Here is a 26,063-nt window from a genome sequence, read left to right as displayed (position 1 = left end):
GGAAGGAAGGCATATAGAAGGAATGAGGGATAAATAAACATACATTGCAAAGACTGACAGGGAAAGTAGTGATATAACTGAAACAACAGTGGAGACGTGCTGACTGACAGAGGCGGACAAATGCTGTTAAAGAGGACTGGATTACAAACAGACAATGGAAAGTGGCACATAAGGTTTGAGAACACAATGTTGTCAGACAACGATGGACAAGAACGGCCTGCCTGACAGGTCCAATGTGGAATCCAACCAGATGTCAGTCACCCCCTGGGCTAACATCATAATTGGATCCACCTCTTTGGTCTGCTGGAATAGCCAAGCTGCCATTCAACTCAATCACCCACTCCTCAAGGAGATGTTCCAGGGTGCCAATGTCAGCATTAAGCCACCAGTCCACCTCAAACCACATTTGCTGCTGTATTTCCCGCAAGATACAACAGAAGAACCTTTACACACCACACTTAGATAAGGAACCTACACCCTCCTCTTGACAGGTGCCCTCAATGCCCTGTGCTGTAAAAAAGACCTCCAAGTCACCCTCCACAGGGTTACCTTCATCAGCATACAGAGAGGTAGACCTGGGGACCCAGTGGCTAAGTGTGCAGGTACAACTGGTTCTGTAGAAAAAGAAAATAAGATAAAGAAAAAACAGAAACAAATACAACATCATTCACATCATTAACATGATACAGTACCAGAAGCAATATTATACTAAACTTACCCCACCACCTGGAGAGCCTGTCACACCTTCTTAGGAAGGACCCCCTATTTGTGTCTCCTCAACTGATGGAAAACATTATCAGCACAGCATAACCTTGACAGCAGAAGACAACTAATGCTATGGATGACAAGCTATTACAGAGGGCCAAATCAAATGGAGAATGCTAGCAATAATAAACTGGTTTCCTCTTCCTAACCTCTTCTTCCCACTGGCAAAGAATGGCTGAATGGAACTTCCACAGGTCTGTACTGTACAGCAGAGTGGGTTATGTCAGTGGCATTCTCCATGTCTTGGAAAGCTGGTGCCTGGTATCACTTTTACAAAGTCTGCTCTCATACTCCCCCAGCAGATACGATCTATGGTCTCAGGGCAGCAGGTCTAGAAGTTTTTATACTTCTTGCTACATCATGCTGGAGAGTCCTGCTAATTCAGCTCCTAAAGAGGCCTTGTCCATCCTGCAGGTCTAAATAATAATAAGAAGGGTAGCCTGGTGCACAGTCACATGAACTGGGTACCATGTCACAATTACTGCTGCGCAGGATGATACAGCAATACAAATAAACACAAGCATAAACAGGACAGAATATGAGGCTGTGTATGTATGCAACCTACACATTATATATCAAACTCTTTATAAAGAGTTTGTTTGGTAGTTTGAATCATATGCTAAGATGTCAATGACTACAAGTTAGATAATAAGCAAAAGACAGTGAATTGCATTCTAAACCACTGTCAGTTATTAAATAGTTCTAAATGCTTGCAGTATACCAAAAGGATAGTGTATATACTAACCTATAGAATGACACTTCTAATAAAAAATAAGGATTGTGTTCCTCTGTTACTATCTCTCTTTAATGATAACAATTTAATCTCTCAGAATAATTTATTATGGAAAGTTTGAATCTTAAAAGGGAAGATTTTTCAGGTGTTTGTTCAGATACTATTAGACATAACATTTAAGGAAAAAATAGGACTAATTCTAACAGTAGTACTAGATTAAAGAGCATCAAATATATAAGGGTAAATATAAATGTTCTATTACATTATACTCTACACTAGGATTATAGCTAAAATATAAAACCTAGGAATATAGTAATAGTAGAAGACACAATATACAAACAGAAATAGAGATCAGAATATGTAAATATGTATATGGTTAAAGAACAGAAACATGTCTACAAGGGTGAGGGGTTGGCACAGTGGTTAAAGTACTCACCTTATAGGAACAAAGTGCAGGGTTTGATTCTCACATGAAATAAAGACAGTTAGCCTAGCAATAAATTATGAACTTACAATCCTGTGAACAACTTTAAACATAGTAAACAAAACAGAAAAAATATAAAATCATCTAACCTATAAATTAATAAATACGAAAATAACAACTGACTTCCTCCCTGTAGTAGACCAAAGAGATAATGTGAGGTACAGGGAAAGATGACTGTAGAGATATTCAGTTTGGTCAACTTATAATAAAGATTCTGAACACCTGTTTATATGAGAAACATTAATATGAATCAGAAGCATGAGCTAAATATTGTTAGTCTAATGGAGAGTTTGGGATGCAGTTTGTTTGCCTTTTTCAACAAACTAGGAATACATTATTACATGGTAGAATGTTTTAGGGTTATCTTATTAGGTATTTTTTTTATTTATTTCAAAAGTTTTGTCCATAGCTGAAGATTTCGTATTGTTAAAGTATATAAGTATATAAGTTCTGTACATAAATATGATTTCATTATACCTGTTTTTTTCTCTTATATAAATGCGTGATTTAAATGCATATCTATTAATATTAATAGATTAAATAATCCAGTAAAGAGTGTGTGTCTGTTCAAATACTTGCAATCACATAAAGCTCAAATAATATTTCTTTAGGAAACACATTTACTAATACAGATGTAAATAAACTTTCATTAAAGCATTATGTGGTTTTAGCAGGTTCTGACGTTCAAGCTAAAAGAAGAGGCACCCTTATTTTATGGAAGAACTCAATAGTAATACCTAAAGTAAAAGTTACATATGTTGATAAAAATGGTATGTTAAGCATTGTTATAAGTGAGTGGAACAAAAACTATATACACTGGTAAACTCTTACTGGATTCCAGGGATTGCAGCTGAACATTAAAAAAAAAAAAATACTAGTCTATTGCATGAAAGGTGAAGTCACAATGGCTGGTGATTTTAAGATTTTAAAAGATTCCATTGCAGATAGAAAGCTGAGAATCACATCTTCAACCAAACACTTAACACATTTTGTAAATCTAATGAATTCAAAGGATATATATGAACTAAGGAAAACAAACTCACTTCAATTTACCCATTATCATACAGATATGGAACACAAGCAAATACTGATAAACTTTTTTGTCTGAAACAATCTGTTATCACATATCAGGCAAGTTTCAATAGTTTCATGTCCATTATCAGACCATAATACTATAATCTTTAATATTATTTTAAAAACTGACAATTTAATACATCACAGGAGATTACCAGCATACATTATTAAAATAAAAGGATCCAAGGATTGGTATATTAAAGACATCAAACATTTCCTAGAAATAAACATGAATGGTGAAGTATCTAACATTGTCCCGTGGGATTCACTAAAGGCTTATAGAGTTACAAGATGGTATATTAGTAAAATAAGAGAATGGGACAAAAAACTGAATACACTACAGACCAAAACAGACACACTAAAGTTAAATCTAAAACTAAATGCCATTATCAGTCAGTCTGAACTTAAAAACCAAAATACAAAATATGCTGAAATTCTAAATCATAACACTTCAATAAACCTAGAAAAACTTAAACTTCAAGCATATTCAGTAAACCCTTTAAGTCTGCATAAACTTACTCTTAGATCAAAGAAAATGAATAACCTAAATCATATCAAAGGAATTCTAACACATATTAATAATAAAAAAGAAAGAAGAACACATATTAAAGGTATTCTTGAGGGCTTTAAAATATTTTTTGAAAATACAAACAATAATACAAATTGCTTAGATAATGAAGATATAGTACAAGTCTAAGGAAAAATATAAATAATAAAATAAGTGAACAAATAAAAAAGTGATACACCATTCACTTTAACAGAAATAAAAGAGCAAATAAAAAAGTTAAAAAATAATAAGGCGATGGGGGCTTTGATGGTCTTATACCAGAACTATATAAAACACTACTGGATGATACAATTAAAATATTAGATAAGGTCTATAATGAAATAAAAACAATGGCTGAAGTCTCAACATTATGGAAAAAATATTCCCTAATATCACCTGTTTTAAAACAAGATAAGAATACTACAAAGTGTTCATCATGCAGACCCATTTCACTTTTAAAGGTGACTATTAAGACGTTCACATGTCTCTTTTAACTAACGGACTCAATCTACTTATATCTAAACTAATTAACAATGATCAAACTGGGTTTATTTTAGACAGACAGCTACCGGATAATATAATAAGAATACATACATTAACAGACTATGCAAATAAAAATAATAAAGAACTTTCTATCATTAGTCTTGATTTGGATAAGGCTTTTGACTCAGCTAATTGGTCATACCTGATTAAAACACTTAGTGTATAATTTCTCACCTGAGCTAACTGCATTAATTTTTAAGTTATAACTCTTTTGCTTATGTTAAAAGAGATTTGTTTTCTTTCTAATTACAAAAAGGCACAAAACAAAGCTGTCCATTATCACCTCTTACCTATTGCATTAGCTATAGTACCCTTTGATAACAGTATTAGATCCAGTAAGAACATTAATGGTATCAAAATAAATGAAGATTTCAAATGAACGATTCAAATCTTTGCTGATGCTATTTTACTAAGAGTAGGAAACACAAAAAATTCATTAGCACATATAACAAGTATAAACATTATTAATTAATAAAAAAAAATTAAAAAATATTACAAAAATATTCTAAATTCAATTGGAATAGCAATTAAATTAAATACCTTGGTATAACCATTATGTATAATAGTAAAGAAATTATACAAATAAACTTTAAACAGGCTGTTGATAAAATTTTAAGTTTAGTCACAAATTGAACAGATTCTTATTTACCACTGAAGAATGATTAATGCTTATTAAGATGGTAATTCTCCCTAAAATATTGTCTGTCTTACACTCTTTAGTACTATCTCCACCAAAAAACTGATGAAGAAGATAAATAATATTCTATTTACATGTTTTGTCATCCTAATAAACAAAAGAGTTTCCTTTGGCACACAAAAGGTTGGGATAATGGTGGAATTCCCTGATATTCAATTGCATGCTACTTCAACAATTGTAAAAGTTATCGCGCTGTGGATAAATTCATCTTATGATTCAAAATGGAAACAAATGCATCAAGAAATATTATTAGTAAATAATAAATATATCAACACCAATCATATAAACAAATAGTCCCTAATAGTTTTATCTGGTTATTAAAAGATTTTTGCGTAAATGGAATTACACCTTCTTCTCAAATTCCCTATTTAAACCACAGCATTCCTCTTTCCAAAAGTTCACATTTTCTAACCACTGTATTAAAGACTTAATAATTTCTATGTTTCCAAATGCATATACAAATGACTACTTAGAAACTCATAACTTCAACAAAATGCTTGTATTGAAATAAAGTAACTTAATTTACTGGCATCAATTCTTAAATGGTACTGATACTATACTGTTGAAAATTTAAGGTCCAAATACTATCAAGATTCTGAGAATTGGTTGATTTTACATATATTTAGAGACTTTATGAACATAAGATATTTAACCTAGATAAGAAATTATTTCCCAAATTATTGGAATTATTAATAAATGTCAATAATAATGCAATGAAAAATTAATGACGTGTCAAAAATGTATACAATTCTTAAGTTAGATTTCACATATTTAGACAATTCCTACTGGAACTATTCCTCAAACATTAATAATAAAGACCTCTCTGAAGAATACAAGAAAATGACATTAAAATCTACAGACAAAACCACATCTTCATTATACTGGGACATTTTCACTTAGAAATTCTTATGCAGAACTTTTGTCACTCCTAACAAAATTACAATTATGTATAAATCAAACAGAATTTAATGCTGGAGATGTGAATCTGAAATAATAGCTGATTGGACGCACATGTTACATGAATGAGAAGTCAACTTTCCCTTTTTGGAAAGAAATTAATAACTTCATTCAAGCTCTATGGTCAAATAGCTGTAATATTTCTAAACATTAGTTTTATTTAATGCTCCAGATAATTCCAAAAACCCAAATGCCTCTTTTCTTTGATCTATTCTTGCTACAGCTAGATAAGTAATTACTAAAAATTGAAAAAGTAAAGTTATACCCTCTAGTGTTAAATTTATTAGTATGGCAAACATTGTTTGCAGTAGAGAATTGCATACTATAAAGATGAGAACTTCTAATATTACACTTTCATATAAATTTTGGCTTAGACTTAAAGACTTGCTTGAAAAATACTAATTATTGTTGATATGTATAACTCTGATGTGTTGATCAGCTGTGGACCCATGTAATAGCTGTTTGTTTTATAACTGATTTATCTATTATTTTAAAACCAAATAAAACCAATTACAAAAGAGGGTTTTTTTGTGACCAAGTCTGGTCATTTTTTTTTATTTCCATTATTATTTTAAAACTTAGTAGTGACTTTTGAAGTTCTGGACAACTTTAACCATTTCTGAATGCTGGATCGAAGTTAAATGGTCTGGTTTTGTATCAAGGAAAGAAGAGAAGACAACCTGCTGCTCTTAAGTTAGGGTCAGCTGTTTCCCTTGCAAGTCTGATTATGTTTATGTACTTGTTCATCCTGTTGCTTGAATTTTGGATGTGCACAGGGGTCCTGGATGTGAGGTGAATTTATCAGTACCACTGATGATCTTTTTCCTTTGACTGGCTCAGTAATGTGCAGACATGAGCATCTTAGGGCTAACTGCTGTGGATAATGCACTGCATTACAACAATAACTCAGAGATGATCTTGCTAAATCACCTCATTAGCATAGGTACTTTGCTATAACATCCATTTTATTATGATGAAACCAGCTGCTTCTGTGTTTCAGAAAACTACGTTACAGCAGACAACCTGGGAGATTAGAATATAGAGTATAACAGAGTGTACAGCCATACTGACATATTGAAAGCAGACAGGACTAGTGGTAATGGACTTCAGGACTACAGTGAGCACACACTCATGCATAATGGCAACAGGGACACTAACTTAGCACAGGAATGTGTGGGGTAGCACTGCACAGGGCAAGACAGGGGACTGACATGTTGGAGGTGCAACCTCACAAGGCAGGAGTTGGAGCAGGAGGTCAACCTCATAAGCTAAAAGAGATAGAGCAAGACAGGTTGCAATTATACTGCTGAGCTCACCCTGACAGGGCACAGGGAACATGGTCTGGCCAAGTTACTGTCCTGCTGAGTTTCTGTATGTTCAGTCTTAACATGACTCCTACTTCATCAAATTCTTCAAAATCAAGAAATATAACTTGAAAATGATCAAAAACACAATTTTTACAGAGAAAAAGCCTCCAGACCCCCATGTGGTGAGCATGCCACTCCATCTCACTAACTTATATGCATTAACTGCAGAGTTGTACTATGTTGAAAAGAGAAAAAAAAAATGTGTGTGTGTATGTGCATGCACCTCTGTCTCACACAACAGAAGAACATGCAGTTTTGACATAAAAAAAGACACAAAAGACACTCAAATGAGCAAGACTTAACAATGAGTAGGTATGCTACCCTGCTGTACAGAGTTTGCAATAGTGTACAGTATGCAGTTGGCCCACATGACATGCTACAGGGGATAGTTAGGCCTCTATTACACCAGCCTCAGACTGCTCTACCAACACAAGTCCGACAGACAGCAAAATGGCTAACATACCCACCGTATCCATACTATGGCATAGTAGTAGAATGGTGACATCATAGTAGAAAGCATATGGCTGTGACCATTGGTAACAGTGCTGACATTTGTTAACTAGCATACTCATGCAAACACACATTGCACCAGAGGTGTACAATGTCTTGCCATGAAACTGAAGGCATGGGAACAGCTGGAAAAGTTCACTACACAGGAGACAGAGGTGTTACTAAAGGTGGTATGGACACATGGTAAGTGCATCCATTAAATGCGTAAAGCAAACAAGTCCTTCTTTGACCAGATATGGTATGGCAGGGACTCATGCAGAATATATATATATATATATATATATATATATATATATATATATATATATATATATATATATATATATATAGATATATATATATATATATATATATATATATATATATATAGATATATATCTATATATATATATATATATGTATATATATATATATATATATATATTGATGGATATATATATACACACACACACACACACACACACACACACACACGTGTGTGTGTGTGTGTATATGTATACAGATTTTTTTGATATATATATATATATATATATACACACACACACACACACACACACACACACACACACACACACACACACACAGAAACACACACACACACACACACACACACACACACCACTTAAGAACAAACAACATAATAGAAGAAAACTAACTTTATTCAATCTAGCACTTTAGCAATATGCCTTTAAAGACTCTTGAAAAAGCACAACAGACTTAACACACCATTTAAACAGAAAATAAATTACATAACATGATTAATTAAATTCATTAGTCAATTAGATTAAGAAACAAAACAAATAACACTCCATACTAACAACTTCTAATTTCTTAAGTGTTAAAAGTAAAAAAATCACGAGTTAGGAAGAGGTAATTCCAGTGGTACTTAAAGAGAATCTAGAAACAACATTTATACCCTCTGGAGTTTATGGTAAGAAATAAATTATAAAATATATAAAAAGGAGTTTATTTGTGAATGTTAAATGAGTACAAATAAATTGTGAATGTGACTTTAAAATGAATACAGTCTATATGTATTTTATTACCTATAATCTCCACTGCTTTTCTTCTGGAAGCCTGAAGAACCTGGGTCACCCACAGATGACACCGTCACAACATCAAAACCCACACTGTACTGCCTACAGGATTAAACAGGCATTTAAAACAAATTACTAAACTTGGAAGTGAGCAAGAACTAGACATTCTGTTTAGGTACTATTTATTAAAGCAAGACAACTGAATGTATTAGTTCACAATACTAGAATTTAACACCAACCAGTTTCTATAACATGCATTTTATTAAATCTACTGGTTACTAAAATGAAAAAGCAAATAAAAATACACACTTTATACTTCACTGGCTGTACTGATATTTGGTTAAACTTATTTTACTCCTATCCCAAGCACAGATGTTCAGTAGCATGGCTGAGCTCAGCTCTAGTCCATTTATTTGATTTACAATTTGATAACTGGGTAAATGACCTGGTCTACTGATAATTTTCAGATACAAAATACATTAAAAATAGTTGTAGAAAAGTAAAGTAGAAGAACAAAACATATAGCAGAAAGCATGCATATAGTACATTAAATTTATACTTAGTAACAATGAGTTAAAAATAGTATAAATTCTAAAATGCAACAAAATGTAACGTAACATAATATTCAAAAAATAAAAAGTTGAACAAATGCTAAAGAGTGAATGAGTTGAACCATTTTATAGGTAGTAAGTTTAACTTATTTATGCAGTAGGTCTTTTTACAGGTTTTATATACACAGACAGATACAAGTAGGATGATTAGCTTACCTGCTGGACCAGCAGCCCCTTCCAACATTAATCAACCAGTACATGCCTTAATAATCTGTCCACATTAGCCACTACCTCTAAAGCACTTATACTGATTTCCCTTTTGGAAATATTGCCTAAGATGTTTTTTGAATGTTTCTATAGTTACAAGGATTTTTGATGACTGTAGGTAGTGGATTCCATATGGCTGGTCATAATATGGAAAAGGCTTTTTCTCCAGAAGTTAGTTTAAATCTAAGTCTGACAAGTATGAGAGTGTTTTCTTGGCTGCTTCTAAGGAATTAGTTTTGTTCTCTGATTTGGACTAGGCTTTCAAGGGAAGACAACAGCCTTGTGCTAGAATTTTAAAAATTAGTGTACTAGTAGCTAGGTAGCTCTTTTGGTAAAAGGCATCCAGTATGCCTTTTCATATAAGATGCAGTGGTGGTTAACTGAGTTCTGCAGGATGAGCATATAGGTTCATAGGTTCATACTAGGCTATCTGCCCTAGGGCATTTATAAGCCTAGCCAGAATGTGTTTGGCTTTTGCCACCCATTTTAAATTTATTTTGCTATGCCCTTTTTCGAGGTTAGTATACGGTGCCTCTGTCTAACAGTGACACAGAAGTGATACCCGGGGTAAACCTACGATCTCCCATCCACTCATCAAGATTCCTCTTGAAGAGAGTCAATGAGGGACTCTGCCTAAGCTGGACTGGGATTTTATTCCAGAGTGAAGGGAGCCTCTGCATTATGAATCTGTCCTTCCAGCATGTCCTATTTATTTCAGTGCTGAGGTTCAAGTCTCTCGAGCATGTAGCTCGATGGGATTTGGATTTTCTGAGGTGCAGCATGTCCATTAATTCCGGGTTGGACATGCCTTTATACGTCAGGCACAGATCGCCTCTGAACAGGCGGTATGCCACTGAGTAGAGCTGGAGTTTCTTTAACCGGGCAGCATATGGCATCTGTTTGAGCCCTTTGATCCTCTTGGTGAGGTACTTTTGGGGTCTTTCCAGTTGCTGCAGGTGTCTGGTAAGGTACATCCCAAAAGGGGCATTGTACTCAATTATGGGCCTGATGAGGGATGAGTAAAGAGGCACAATGACCTCCCCTGATCTAGATGTGAATCCCTTCATGATTAGGTGGGCTATATAAAATGTTTTTCTAACCACTTTGGCCACATGGTTGTCAAATGAGAGATTGCTATCAACTTGGGTCCCCAGGTCCATAATTACTTCTTCTGTACTTAATGGATTACCACCTATGTGGTAATTTGTGGGCACTTTGTTTTGCCAAAGGGATGACTATACACTTTTGGCATTTAGCTTGAGGCCATGGCTCTGGCACCAGTTGTCTGTTTCTATGAGGCCCTTTTGGAGGATGCTTGTGTCGGCTGGAGAGTTGATTATGGCCCAGTTTGCAGTCATCTGCGAACTTGGTCAGCCACAGTCCTTCCGTGTTGGCCTGTACCTCCGAGAAATATATACCGAACAAGAGAGGTCCCAGGACTGAGCCTTGTGGGACACCACTTGCAACTGGTTTGGAGTCTGACATGGCTCCAGCAATTCTAACCATGTGGGTTCTGTCCTTGAGCCAGTTTGCAATCCATCTAGTGACATAGGGGTTTATATTTAAGCTGGTGAGCTTATCTATAATGCCAGAGTGGGGTACTGTATCGAAGGCTTTTGCGAGGTCCAGGTAGGCTGTGTGGACCACCTTCCCTTCGTCAATGGCCTTGGTGACTGTTTCAAGGAAATCAACCAGGTTTAAGAGGCAGGATCTGCCCTTAACAAAGCCGAACTGGGTAGGATCCAGTGTTTGTAGGTCCCCAATATCTTTATTTATGAGGTCCATGATGATCCTTTCCATAGCTTTGCAGACCAAGCTAGTCAGGCTTATGGGGCGATAGTTTCCAGGATCCGTTGAGGCACCACCTTTATGGAGAGGGACCACTGTTGCTGTACGTCACTCTTTGGGCACATATCCTGTAGTAAGGCTGAGACTGAACAGTAGTTTTATGTTTGGGTTTAGCTCTTCTTGGAGTTCATGTAGGACGCAGCGCAGGACACCATCTGGTCCCATTGATGCTGTGTTTTTTGCTTTGGAGAGGGCGGCTCTTACCTGAGCATCTGAGATGTCAGGGGCAGCACTCTGCTGGGATAGATATTTTCCCTTTGGTGGGGAGGGAGAAGTTTGCACTGAACCTGTCAGCTAGGATGTTGGCAATGTCTGTGGGTTCGGTGTATTTTTGTCATTTTGGACTAATTCTGAGCATATCTGGGAATTACCACCCAGGTTCCTAACATAACTAAAGAAAGCCTTGTGATTATCCTTAGTGTCCTGTGCAATTTTTCTCTCGAAGCTGGCCTTAGACAATTTTATGTGTGCCCGTAGTTTTTTGCTAATACTGATCAGTGATGCCTTCCCTTTTTGGGATTTTGCTCTATCATTTAGTAGCTTCCTCCTTCTATTGTATAGTTTGTTTATGGCTGGAGTCCACCAGACAGGACGTCTGCCTTTGGAGGATTGGGTCTTGGCTTTATTTGGGATCGCATGATCCATGCATTCCTGAAGGTGTTCATAGAATGCATTTATAAAGGATTCTGCGGTCTGGGCCATATTTTCCACAGGCCGGGGGGCTTTGAAGGATTCCACCTCACTCAGTTTTGAGGAGTGTGAAATTTGCTTTAGAGAAGTTTTTCACTGTGGTTTTCTGGGCAGGGGGTGGGGTCGGGAATATCCAGTGAGATTAGTTTATGGTCTGATCTTACCAGTGAGGGATACACTTCTGGTCTGGAGCATAGAGTCCCCATGTTGGTGATGATCAGGTCCAGTATGTTTTCCCCTCTTGTGGGAGTGGTAACAAGTTGTTCCATAGCATTTGAGTTTATAAATTCTAGGAACCTTTGGGCTAGGGTGTTGGAGCTAGAGTAATGCTCCCAGTCTATGTTTGGGTAGTTGAAGTCGCCCAATATAATGGTGTTTGGAGAGACCTTCATATTTTCCAGTGTTCTCAGGAAGGCCGAGTGGGGTTCCTGGGTTTGGGAGGGTGGTCTGTAGCAGGCTATAAACTGGAAGGCAGTTTTACCCACTGTTAGTTGCACATGGATAGTCTCTGATGCTTTGTGCTTTGCCACCAACCTGGAGGTGTGGGTATCTTTGATGAATATCGATACTCCCTCCTTTTGTGGTTCGGTCCAAGTTTTGGGGCGAAAAGCATGGTATGAGGTATAACCTGGTAGTGCTGGGGTGCTCTCGGGAGCCCTGAACCAGGTTTCTGTTACTGCACAGATATCGATGTTCTCCATGCTAAGGAGAGTTTCGAGTGCGTGCATCTTGAGGTTTAGACTTCTAGCGTTGAGTAGCATTACTCTTAGTTTCTTATCCCTTGTGATACCTATGGAGGTGGGTTTGTCTTTTGAGCCTTGCCTAAAAAAGGCACTATGGGGGTAGCAAGAGCCTTTGCCAATATCTGAAAGCCCAGGGGTGACAGGTGCAAGCCGTCCCTAGCGAAGCATCATGGTTTGTTGAGTATATCATCCCAAGCTGACAGGCATTGGAACCCCTTTGAATGACACCAGTACTTAAGCCAATTGTTGAAATTGATCATCTTGTCTTCATACTGTGGCATCATTCTTGGTGAGGGTAAGATGCTACTCAAGGTCAGGGTCATACCGGCCTGGGCTACATGCTCAAAGAGCTCCTTTATGTCTCTTTTCATGTAGTCCAGGGAGGTACTTCTCAGGTCATTCACACCAGCATGGACAATGACTGAGTCATATTTGTACTTGCCTTGGAGTGACCTGAGTGCTTGTGTTATGTGGCGGATCCTAGCGCCCGACAGGCTGCTCACCATGACCCTCACCTTGTTCAGCCTGGTGAGCAGGACGTCAGTGTGCCTGATGATAGAGTCACCTATTACAAGTGTATCAGGTGTGTTGTTTAGTCTTAAGGGCTGTGACTGTTTGGCACACTGGCTTTGTGAGATATGTGCTGCACGTGTTTTGTTTTGGGGTAGCGGCTGCTTGGGTGTCTGCTATGGAGGTCTCTGCTGCTTCGGCAGATCTTTATTTAGAGCCTCCGAGTATGTTTTTGTGTGATTGTGTGTTTGGTTTGCTGTTGTTGTAGGTCTATGTGAGACTGGAATTGTAGTGAGTGTGGTTTCCTTCTCCTCCTGACTGGTTATGCCAGTACTGAGTTGAGAGAGCTTAGCCTCCAGTTTGGCTATATGGCTGCATCTCTCACATGTGTTGGAATTTGTTGGGAGGAGGAGAGGGTTGTCTGTGTACATGAGGCAGTTGTAACATTGCCTCAAGATTCCCAGATTCACCAGCTGGACCGGAGAGGAGATTGACAACTGACATTTGGACATGCTAGAATAATATTGGGAATTCCTTAATAATTGAAAACCAGGGCCAGTGGGGAGTGAGGGTGTAGTGCTTTTAATTTTTAGTGCTGACTTATATAATTGCTTTAGTGAGCAAGTGCCAGGTAACTTAAGTGCAATGTGTTACAGGTAACTTAAATGCAAAAACGACAAACAGTAACTTTCTTTCAAGTGAAACAAGGAAATAAGTACAGTAAGCAATGCAGATATCACTAGTGATCCACAGAAGCTGAGAAGCCGCATATTAGGTGGAATTAGCGTTCCAGGAAATAACAAGCAAACAAACAACAAGCATATAAACAAAGCTAGATTCAGCAGGCCTGGATCTAATCTATGCTACAGCAAACAAGGTGTACCAATTTCAGTAAGATACAGTTCAAATATTCAGGCACTATAAACCTTTAACCAGAAATTCCCAGCTCAGAAGGGCAGAGCCCAGCCTCTTCTTCCACAAGAGTGCAGACCACTAACCTTCTTAATGTAAAATAACTGGCCTGAAGCCAAAGTGCTTAAACCAGAACTAATACACTTTAAGAATAACAGACACTGGGCTCTCAATCAGCAGCTCCCAACTTAGAAGGATGAAAGCTACCTGTCCTGCCACCACAGTGCATGCCACAAACCTTCCTAATGTAAAACAACTGGTCTGAAGCCCAAGTGCTTAATCCAAAAGACTTAGAATGATAGCTACACTTTAATCAAGTTACTACCAAGCAGCAATAAATACAACTGAATACTTTAGAGAATGCCTGGATTAGTGCTCAAGTTGCACAAACAAAGCTAGATCCAGCAGGCCCGAATCCAGTCTATGCCACAGCAAACAAGGCGCACCAACTTCAGTAAGAAGTAGTTCAGATATGCATGCACTATAAGCCTTCAACCAGAAATTCCCAGCTCAGAAGGGCAGAGTCCAGCCTCTCCTCCCACAAGAGTGCAGACCACGAACCCTCTTAATGTAAAATAACTGGCCTGAAAGCCCAAGTGCTTAAACCAGAATTAATCCACTTTTAGAATAACAGACACTGAGACCTCAATCAGCAGTTCCCAACCTAGAAGGATGTAAGCTACCTGTTCTGCCACTAAAGTGCAGACCACAAACCCTCTCAGTGCAAAACAACTGGTCTGAAGCCCAAGTGTTTAAACCAAAAGGCTTAGAATGAGTTACACCAAGCAGTAATAAATACAATTGAGTACTTTTAAGATGATGCAAAAGTAAAAAAGTAGGTAGAAACACAAGTACAGTAAAAGCAGATGAAATTTTTTTTTTTCTAAACAAGTGCTGAGATCAAAGAAACAGATTTGAGTGCTGAAACTAGAAAACTGACTAGTTATAAGAAAAAAAAACTAAGCTAGAAGGCTTCCCTCCAACACAGAAGGGCTTGGGGGCTCAGAAGCCTACAAATAGTCTATACCACTTAACAGGAAAGGCAGGAAACAAGCTTAAATTTTTTTTTTTTTTTACATATCTATGTACTTTATTTTCAACAAGTTGGACTTTTTGTGTTATGCGCTAAGTGAAGAACATTCATGGGTAACGCACACTGAATTTTAGGTAGCAACATTTTGGATAGGGTGATGTGAACTGCTGGGGAGACAAGGTGTGATAATCAGTAATAATTTTAGTTACTTTGCAGCTTATATTAAAGCCACTTTTAATTACCTGGCAGTACTTACTTCAAAGGTGATTATTATTCCTCTATCTCTGAATAAAAAAATGCTGTTTCATCTTCAGCCATAATGAAAAACATTCAATAAAGCACTTGGGCTTCAGGCCAGTTATTTTACATTAAGAAAGTTTGTGGCCTGCACTCTTGTGGGAAAAGAGGGGACCCTCCACCCGTCTGAGCTGGAAATTGCTGGTGAAGGCTTATTGTGGCTGTTACTCTAAGTGTCTTTGATCTGATTTAAGCACTTGCGCTCCAAATCAGTTATTTTACATTACGAAGGTTTGTGATCTTAAATCTTGTGGCAGGACGGGATAGCCTACACCCTTCTAAGCTGGGAACTGCTGGTTGAAGGCTTATTATGTCTGTTATTCTGAAAGTGTCTTAGTTCTGGTTTAAGCACTTGGGCTCAAACCAGTCATTTTACATTAAGAAGGTTTGTGGTCTATACTCTTGTGGGAGGACAGGATAACCTCCACCCTTCTGAGATATAAATTGCTGGTGAAGGCTTATTGTGCCTGTTATTCTAAGTTTCTCTGTTCTGGTTTAAACACTTAGGTTCCAAACCAGTTATTTTACATTAGGAAGGTATGTGGTCTACACTCTTGTGGGAGGAGTGGGTAGTCTTTGTCCTTCTGGTCTGGGACTTGCTGGTGAAGGTTTATTGTGTCTGGTATTCTAAGAGCCTTTGTTCAGGCCTGTGGTCTTCTCTCTTGTGATATTACTGTTTCTTATTACTGAAAAAAAGACTATGATTTTTATTATCAATATATGATTATTTATTTAGTTTTAACTACTAGAGCATCTTGTTAGCTCATAGCTGTGCATTGCTTATCAAGTTGCTTGTCTTCTTGACTTGTTCAATATTTAAGTTTTCCTCACTCCTCCCTAGTAGATCAGTGGCCATGGATATGCACTTCCTGACTCCCTCTATGGCCAGTCTGGTTGAGATGGATATTCTGAGGCATTGTAGCAATTGCCTCATGTACACCAACAACTCACTTACTCTTACTAAAACAGATAGTGTATGCAAAAGGTGCAAATACACTTTAATGCTGGTGACAAACCTCGCTCATACAACGAAAACTAACTGTAAAACTACTTATGCTGAGGTACTTACAGGTAACCTTCCTAAAACACTATGACCTCTTGCACACTGCAATCAATGAAACTGTCCTCAGCCATTACATAAACACTCTATTAAAACACCACCCACAGCTACACATAGTAACATGATATCCAATGCCTCCACTGCTAAGCCCTTAAGGCACACCAGCACACAGCCAAATTTCCTGGTCATTAGTGATTCCATAGCAAGGCACACCGATGTTTCCCTCATCAGACTAAGGAGAAAGTCAAGGATAGCTGCCTTTCTGGGTCTAGTATCCCTCAAGTTCCACAGGTACTGAGGTTATTGAAAGTATAGTTGTGTAAAATCTTACCATAACTTTATATGTCCTTCTCTTCTACATGCTGCTGTAACCATAACATGAGGGAGTCTGCCTCTGGTTGATTCTTGTACATCTGGCCATTATACAAAATTTAGCTGATGCTGCAAAAGTACATGCATTGGCCCTCGTACGTCGATCATAAACAGATGTTGGATATAAAGCAGACATCAGCACACATCTACCTCAGAAGTGGATGGCACTGGAACCAGCAACTACGGAGTGGGTACTCAGGAGTCAGGCAAGCGTCAGGGGGAAGGCAGGGTGGAAAACTATACAGCAGCATATAGAAGAGAAAGACATCTAAAGTTATGGTAAGATTTTACACAACTATACTATGTTCTTCTATTCATATGCTGCTGTATCCATAACATGAGGGAGATTGCAAAAGCTCATGCTATTAACAATCGGGTGGAGGGACAGAGACATTCTCCACAAAGCCATCAAGGATGGCCCTGGCAAATCCTGCTCTGGACCTGGAAATGATGTCAAACTTGTAGTGCTTGGTGAAGGTGTGGACAGATGATCAAGTAGCTGCCTCCAAAATGGCAGCTGTATCCAAACACTTGAAGTAGGCACCACAGAAGGACACAGCCCTAGTGGAGTGTGCCTTCACAGGGAAGGGAAGCCTTTTGCCATGGGCTGTGTAGCAAAAGAAAATTTTTACTTATCCATGAAGAAATGGTTTGTTTGGAAACAGTGTGTCCTAGGGCTCTTGGGTGACAGGAGACAAAGAGCCTTTCAGACTTATGGATTGATTTGGTCTTGGCCAAATAGTATTTGAGTTGTCTATGGACATCCAAGGAGTGAAAGATCCTTTAAGCTGAGGTTTGAGGCATGGAGAAGAAGGTGGGAAGGTTGAGGGCCTGATTCAGAGAAAGCTCATTAACTACTTTGGGCATGAAGGATGGGTTAGTGTGTAAGCAAACCCTGTCCTTTGTGAAAACTATGAAAGGGGGGAGGCCATGAGGGCTTGCAGTTCAGTGAATCATCTGGCTGAAGTAATGGGCACCAGAAGGATAGTTTTCCATGTGCAGTGTTGGAGAGAGAGCAGTCCTTGGCAGGCTGCTCAAAGGGTGGAAATGTCAGCTTTTCCAAAACAAAGTTAAATTCTCAAGGGGGGGTTGGGCTTCCTTGGAGGTCTAATGTGAAATACCCCCTTTAAAAATAGGTTAACTTCCCGTCTGGAAGCTGGGGGGGGGGGGCGAGAGGTAGGCATGCTGAGATGATAGACAGGTGAGCTTTAATAGAAGAGTACGACAAGCCAGAGTTCATAAGTTCACACAGGTAAGGCAAAACCACTGGAGGTTCTACAGTCAGTGGTTATATAATTTGTTTCAGACAGCAAACAGTAAATCTTTTCCATTTGGATAATTAGGATTTTTTGGTCGTGGGTTTTCTGGCCTCCTGCAGAACCTGAAGCATGTCCTTGGTGCAAAGGTGTTTGAAGGGAATCAAGGCCCTATCACCCACACTGAAAGGTTCAGGGTGGATACTTGAGGGTGTATGAGAGTTCCTTCTCCTGTGTGAGCAGGTCCATCCTGTAGGGTAACTTGTAGTGATTGCCCTTGGCTAGATGATGTAGTAGGGAGAACCACTGCTGCCTTGGCCAAAAGGGGGTCACCACCAAGATTTGAGGCTGTTCTCTCTGAATCTTCAGCAGAACTTTCTGTAAGCGAGGGAAGGGGGAATGCATAAGTGAACATCCCCTTCCAAGGGAAAGAAACAGCATCCAACCTCCATACCACAGGAGAGGCTATCCTAGTGCAGAAGGCTGGGAGTTGTCTGTTCATGGAGGAGGCAAAAAGGTCTACCTGAGGTATACCCTATTGATGGACCAGGTTGAGAAACACATCCCTGTTTAGCATCCATTCATGGGATTGAGTCATGGTCCTGCTTACAGCATATGCCATCACATTTTTTGTAGAGGGTATGTATATGGCTAGGAGGTTTACATGACTTTGTTGGACAATTTCCCACACCTGTAGAGCCAGTCTGCATAGGAGGTAAGGGTTCGCCACCCCCCCTGTTTGTTGATGTACCACAACACAGTGGTATTGTCTGTGTACCATCTCAGCATGCCTGAGATAATCCGATTCTTGAATATTCAGAGGGCCAATATCAAGGCTCTCATTTCCCTGATAATGATGTGTTCCCTCTGCTGCGTCAGAGTCCAAGTGTCTCTCATTCTCCATTCCCTTAATGTGACACCCCAACCTGAGCCTGTGGAATCTTTGTAGAGATGTTTGGGGGGAAGGGGCTGTAGTGGAAGTCCTGGATTGGCAGAGATCTGAGCAATCCACCACTGTCATTCCCTGGCAAGGCTAGGAAGCAGGAGTACCATAAACTCCAGAGGGTGTAAACGTTGTTTCCAGATTCTCCTTAAGTACCATTGGAATTACCTTTTGTGTAGTCTTGATAAGGGTACCATGGGAATGGTGGAGGCCACGCATCCCAGGAGCCTGAGAAACTTTCTGGCCGACAGGGCTTGGAGAGGGAGAATGACCTGTAAATAGGATGTGAAGGACAGAATCTTGTCTGGAGGGAGGCAGGCCATCATTTACTTGTTAGGATCCTGCATCATAAGAACACATGGTCCTGAGAGGGAGTTATGGAGGATTTGTGAAGGTTTACAGTGAACCCTAGGTGCTTCAAGAGGGAGATGGTGAAGTCTAGATGTTGCAGGAGCAACTGTGGAAACATTGCCTGGATGAGGATATTGTCCAGGTAGGGGAAATGTTGGATTCCCTGCATTCTGGCGAAGACAATGACTGGGTCAAGGCACTTTGTGAACACTCTTGGGGCCGTAGAGAGACCAAATGGGAAAGCACAAAACTGAAAATGTGCTGAACCCACTAAGAAACAAAGGAATTTTCTGAAAAGAGGATGGATTGGGATATGTAAGTAGGCATCCTTTATATCCAAGGACACTATGAAGGCCTGTGAGAGGATCAGAGGAAGGAGAGTAGTAAGGGTTAGCATCCGAAAGCAGGGGACCTTGAGGAAATTGTTTAGGTGGGACAAATCCAAGATAGGTCTCCAGGGACCTTCTTTCCTCGGAACCAGGAACATCCTGGAGTAGAATTCTTTCCCTTTTGATTGTGAGGGCATGTCTTAAATTGTGACTTGAGAAAGTAGGGTCTGCAGAATTGGGGGAAAGGAAGCCATTTGGTCTTGACGAGGTTGAGGAATGCCTCTGAAGGTAGGTCTTGTTTCCCACAACATGAAGTAACCTAGTTTTATGATTGAGAGGATCCAAGAGTTCTGAGCAATGTGTTTCCAAGCAGGGAAGGACAGGGATAGGTGCATAGAGAGTGGGGTGTCTGAGTAGAAGTCCTGAAAAGGTTGTTTCTGAACTGGAGTAGAAGGTGAAGACCTAGCAGGGGGTCTCCTTCCTTGAATCTTTTTTCCCTTTGGGTGGCATATGCCTTGAAGGCCTTCTCACAAAGGTAGTTTTGGCTGGATAGTTCTTCTGGAAGCAGGGAACTGGAGGGACAAAAATGTTTCTGAGGTCCTCTAGCTCTTTGCCCTTCACCTGAAGGGCCTTAAAGAGTTCAGCAGTGGCTGACCCAAACAAAGCTTTGTTATCCAAGGGAACATCCATGATTTCTGACTTAATGTAATCAGGCAGAGGCTGTAGCCTAAGCCAGGAATATCTGCTGATGAAAGAACTTGAGGCTGCAGCCCTAGATGAAGCCTCCACTGCATCATAACTGCATTTAATGGAGTGTCTAGTTACTCGACTGCAGGAATCTTAAAAGACTAGAGACCTTAGCTTTAATAGGGGAATCAGTAAGGTCACCCAACTGTTTAATAGCATCAGAAATAAGGTCCAAGGAATACTTGGCAATATGAGTTTAGTAGTATATGGCTCTCACAGCTGAAGTGGTAGAGGTGTATACTTTTTTGCCCAGTATTTCCATGGTTCTGCTTTCCTTATTCAAAAGAAGGAGGGAAGTGGAGGGAAGAAGTTTGGAAGTTTTATCTGCAGCCAAAGAAATTGTGGATGGGTCTGCAGAATGGGCCTTGAAGAGGAATTTTGCATCTTCAGGGACTGTAGAAAACCTGTCTTGGTGCTTAGGTGCAGGGGGTTGAGAATGTGGGTCAGCAGAGGTAGCCAAGAAAGCATCAAGAAAGGCAGTGTGCACAGGAGGAACTGCAGACGCATTAGGGACTCCATTTGTAAGCGCTCATAATACCTCTTTTGAGTCTCAGTAACCTGACTGCAGTCCCACTTAAAAAAAGTCCTTCATTTGTACTATGGTTTCCCCAAAAGTAATGTCTTCCCCTGGGGAATCTGTAACATTAGACTCCTCCTCTGGAGAAGCATACCCCAGAGGGGAGGCAATGTGAGATGTGCAAGTCAGGGATTCATTCCCTAAAGAATCCTCTTCTTCAGAGGAAACAGTAGTAACTATTTTGCCATTAGGGGTAGAAACTGTAGGGGCCTGGGCAGGGGCCTGGTGTAAAGCAAGGAATGCATTAAGTAGGCCCTGAGTAAAGGCCTGCCAGTAAGATGGCTGGTTCAAAGGTATGGATGGTTTAGAAGGAACAATGTGTTTAGATTTTTGCTTCTTCCTTTTAGGGACATCCTACATAGATGTGTCTTTATGCGGTGTAGGGAAGGAGGGCCGGACACTGGTCAGCACTCCACAATATCAGAGACAATATCTTCGCAGATGACTTGGGAAACCCCACGTGGGCCCTCGGAAATGATGAGACTTTCCCCCTCCCAGTGCCAGAGTCAGATGCCTGCAACTCCCTCTGGGACGTGCTAGTGGCTTCTTTGATGGCTTCCACCTGGGTACCCACCAGTGAGAGGTCCGCAGCCTTCACCGGCCTCAAGAGGTATGGTCAGAATAGAGGGTGCAGCTGTAGGATCAGGCCAAGATTTGTTGGCCTTTTTTGCGGGAGGCTCTTCTGAAGTTCCCGATGTCAGGTCCATGCCCTTGGCTAAGCATCTCAAGCGCTGATTCTCTAGATATAATTTCAATGTGGCAAGACAACTCCTAAGTGTTTTGGGAACAAAGGCCTGACAGATTTCACAAGAAGTGTGGTTGTGGCCTAAATAGAATAGGCAATGCTCATGCGAGTCTTTATGTGGAATCTGCCTTCTACACCAACATTTACCATTTCTACCTGACATTAACCCACACCAAAGTAGCAAAAAGGTAACCAAAAACCTCTATGGTGTACTTATCTGAACACTGAAAAGCATGAAGTCACTTCTCCAAGCAAGCGAGAACCACAACTGGCAGTCACACAGAGGTGGCTGAAAAGCTCTGAGGTAGGTGCGTGCTGACATCCACTTTATACCAGACTTCTGTTTATGACAGATGTACTCTAAGTGATGAGGGCCGATGCATGTACCTTCTTAGCAGCAGCTAACTTTTGTATAATGGATGGACTTACGAGTGTTAACCGGAGGCAGACTCCCTCATGTTATGGATGCAGCAGCATATGAATAAAAGGACATCTACAGGTACCAGTATGAAACTGTCATAGTCCATGTGGGTGTTAATGACCTGAGAAGTACCCCTCTTGACTATATAAAGCGAGACATAATCAAGCTCGCTGATTATATGTCTCAGGCAGGTATGAGCCTAGCACTGAGCAGAATACTACCTTCTCCAAGGATGATGCCATGTTATCAACAGAAAAGATTGATTTTAACAATTGTCTTAGCTTCTGGAGTCAATCCAGGGGGGGTACAATATTTGACAGCCCAGGAAGGACATGGTTGACCAACCACACTGCTTTGCCAGGTATGGTCTGCACTTATACCCTCTAGGCTTTTGGATACTGGCAAAGACCTTTTCAACTCCCATAGTCCCATTTTTAGACAATGCCAAAATGGTAAACTTACCAACTTCACTGAACCTATGAAGGAATATCTGAAGGTGGCACTGCTCAATGTTAGAAGTCTTAACAAGAAACTCCACTCCCTGCAAGCCTTCCTCTCCCTGGAGATTGCAGAGATCTGTGTACTAATGGAGACATGGTTCAAAATCTCTGAGAGCACTCCAGCAATGCAAGGTTATAAAGCCTTTCACACCTTTAGACCAGCTATTGCACAGGAGGGAACTAAAGGTGGAGGAATGTCAGTCTGTATTATCGCACATCCAGACTAGGTAAAGTGTACGACCTGCTGGTACTCATACATATGCCAACTCACCATAAGCAGGGTGCTGTACCATATCCTTGAAACATACACGTCGCCTTCCATGTCCCAAGAAACCCATACTATCTATCTCAATGTACTGGATTCCCTCATCGTTCCACCCAATACAATATTCATTGGGATCTCAACTAACCCTCTACAGATTGGGAACGCTATACCACTTCTAATGCACAAGCTCAATGAATCCTAAATTTTGTTAATACCAACATCCTGGGACAGTTAATCCATTCTCCTACCAAGGGTACAAATATCCTTGACCTTGTACTCACAAACATGAGGAGCCAATGTTCCTCATCTAATGTAATATTTTCGCTTGTCAGATCTGATTGTAAGGCAGTAATACTTGAAATAAAAATTAAATCCAGGGATTTAGCAAAAACAAAAACTTTTAGGAATGAGTCCAAGGTTAACATCTCTCTACTAAGCAACATCTTGGTTAAATTCCAAGCACCCCAAACCTAGTAAACACCATAGAATACACCAAGATGTGCAGCCACATTGATAGCTGTATAGAGCAAGCTGTGCCCACTCATATTAAGAATAAGACAAACTCACCCTGGTGGAATCATACTATCAATCTGTTATACAACAAAAGAAAAAAAATCTTGGCCAAATGTAGTAGGAATAAAGCCATACACATTAAAGGTCCCCTGACAAATTTAAACAGGCAGGCAGCTAAAAGGATTATTTATTAATTAATACCTCAGAGGTCAAATTTGAAGAAAAAACAGCTCTCAGGCAAAGGAAACCAGACAGCTTTCCATAGCAGTGCCCGTAACCTCAGAGGAAATACAGAACAATGCACAGAACTTAGTGTAAATGACATCACCCACACTGAACCGGAGGACATTGCCAACCTTTTGGCTGATGTGAGCTCAATTTTCTTCCCCCGCTCCCCCCAATAGTCTAAAGGAAATACTACACAAACACAATCCCCCTACCATTACTACAGAATAGGTCATAATGCACTGTCCAAAGCCAAAAATACTGCATCGATGGGCCTCGATAACATCCTGGGGTGTTTAATAAATAGCATGAAACATGACCTCTTTAGTCCACTTGAATCACTTTTCAAATGGAGACTTCAGTCAAGTTTTTTGCCCAAGGAATGGAAGATGGCTACAGTAATTCTCCTGCACAATGGTAGTCGTACCACTGATCTGGGTAACTACAGGCCCATAAGTCTTATCAGTCTTATATGTAAGGCCATGGAAAGAATCATCATGGACATGATAAATGAGGACATAGGTAAAATGCAAATGCTGGACCCATTACTATTCAGCTTTGTTTAAGTAAGGTCATGCCCATTAAATCTGGTGGACTTTCTGAGAGGGTCAACAAAGCACTGGATGAAGGCAAGACTGTGCACACAGCTTACCTTGACCTAGCTAAGGCTTCTGATACAATACCCTACTCAGGCATTATAGACAAGTTCACTAATTTAGGTTTAAACCATTTTTCACCTGCTGGATAGTCAGCTGGCTCACTGACAGGACCCAGGAGGTCAAAATAGGTGAAGGCACCTAAATCAAGAGGCCAGTCACTAGCAGAGTTCCCCAGGGCTCAGTACTGGGCCCGCTATTTTTTGGCATCTATTTCTCTGAAATGGAACAAATGCTGATGGTTTATGGCTGACTACGTTTGCAGATGACTGCAAGCTGGGGGTTATCATCAACTCCCCTGGAGATACTAGTATTCTTCAAGAAGGTCCATCTCTGACTAATAAATGGTGCCAAAGCTACGGTCTTAAACTCAATGCTAAGAAATGCATAACTGTATCCAGAGTGAAATCAATCATCCTGGCTAATTACTATACTGATAACACACTCCTAAGAGTCGACCTCAGTGGTCAGGGATTTGGGTATGCATGTAGACAGTAGCCTTATCTTCAACCACCATGTGGCCACAGTGGTAAGGAAATCCTTTTATTTTGCACAACTTATATGTAAGTGCATGACATCCAGGTCCAAAGAGGTCATTATCTCACTGTACTCTGCCCTTATCAGACCAATCACAGAGTACAATGCTCCCTTTGGTATGTATCTGACCAGGCATATGCAGCAACTAGAGCGACCTCAAAGGTTCCTCACAAAAAGAATACAAGTCATAACAAACCAGCCTTATACAGAACACCTTAAAACCCTTTTCCTCTACTCCTCTGCAAACCCCACACTTATGAATCTCGTACAAATTAGTAAGTCAAAAAGTATCAGACATACAAGGTCTAGGGACCTGAATTTTGTCTGTAACATAAACAGAACATGCTAGAGAGACATATGTGCGCCCCAGAGACTGACGCCTACTATGGAACAGACTTCCCATCCATGTGAAGCTGAGTTTGTTTATTACCAAATTTAAGCACAACCTAGACAACTGGATGGGGAATAGGAAATTTATACCAGGCCTGGCACCCATGCTCCTTGTGGACAGAGGTAGGTTATAAATGCCTGGCTCTCGATGTCTTACTTGGATGTAGGTAATTATTACTTCAGGAAAACTTGGTTAGGCTTAGGAAGGCCCCTTGGGTCATTATCCTAGTAACAATCTATGAATCAGCATAAGCACTTGATCTTAAAAATAAATAAATGGTCAGGACTGAATTACTGATGTAAACTTTTATTCTCACTTTTAACAACATGCAAGTGCTCTCTTTTCAAATAAAGAAACTTCAGAATAGTATTAAAAATATTCACAAAGCACTGCCAATCATTAGCGGACTGGAGTTCTGCTGTGGCGACCCCTAACAGGGAAAAGCCGAAAGAAGACTTAATATACTTCACTGAGACAAATGAACAACTAATACATCAGTAGCTGAAATGTTATTCCTGTATCTCAATAGGTTATTCCCATGTCTCAACGTAAGTATACAATTGCTTTGTGAATGTTTTTAACAAAATAATCTCTATATACACTTGGAATG

At 39.7% G+C, this 26,063-nt stretch overlaps 1 protein-coding gene across 1 annotated transcript in view; it reads right to left on the bottom strand.

Annotated features, from left to right (window-relative positions):
* The window catches only part of CAPN7 (calpain 7), a 1,011,285-nt gene that overhangs the window by 33,900 nt on the left and 951,322 nt on the right, over positions 1-26,063 (bottom strand). Inside the window, exon 20 of the mRNA XM_044064001.1 lies at positions 8,724-8,816. Coding sequence (XP_043919936.1) covers positions 8,724-8,816 — 93 coding nt within the window. The remainder of the gene's footprint in view (positions 1-8,723; positions 8,817-26,063) is intronic.

Source organism: Protopterus annectens, chromosome 2.part2, assembly GCF_019279795.1.
Source record: "Protopterus annectens isolate FY-2018-M chromosome 2.part2, PAN1.0, whole genome shotgun sequence".
NCBI lineage: Eukaryota > Metazoa > Chordata > Ceratodontiformes > Protopteridae > Protopterus > Protopterus annectens.
Note: the sequence above shows the minus strand (reverse complement) of the source record. Positions and strands in the feature narration are given on the sequence as shown.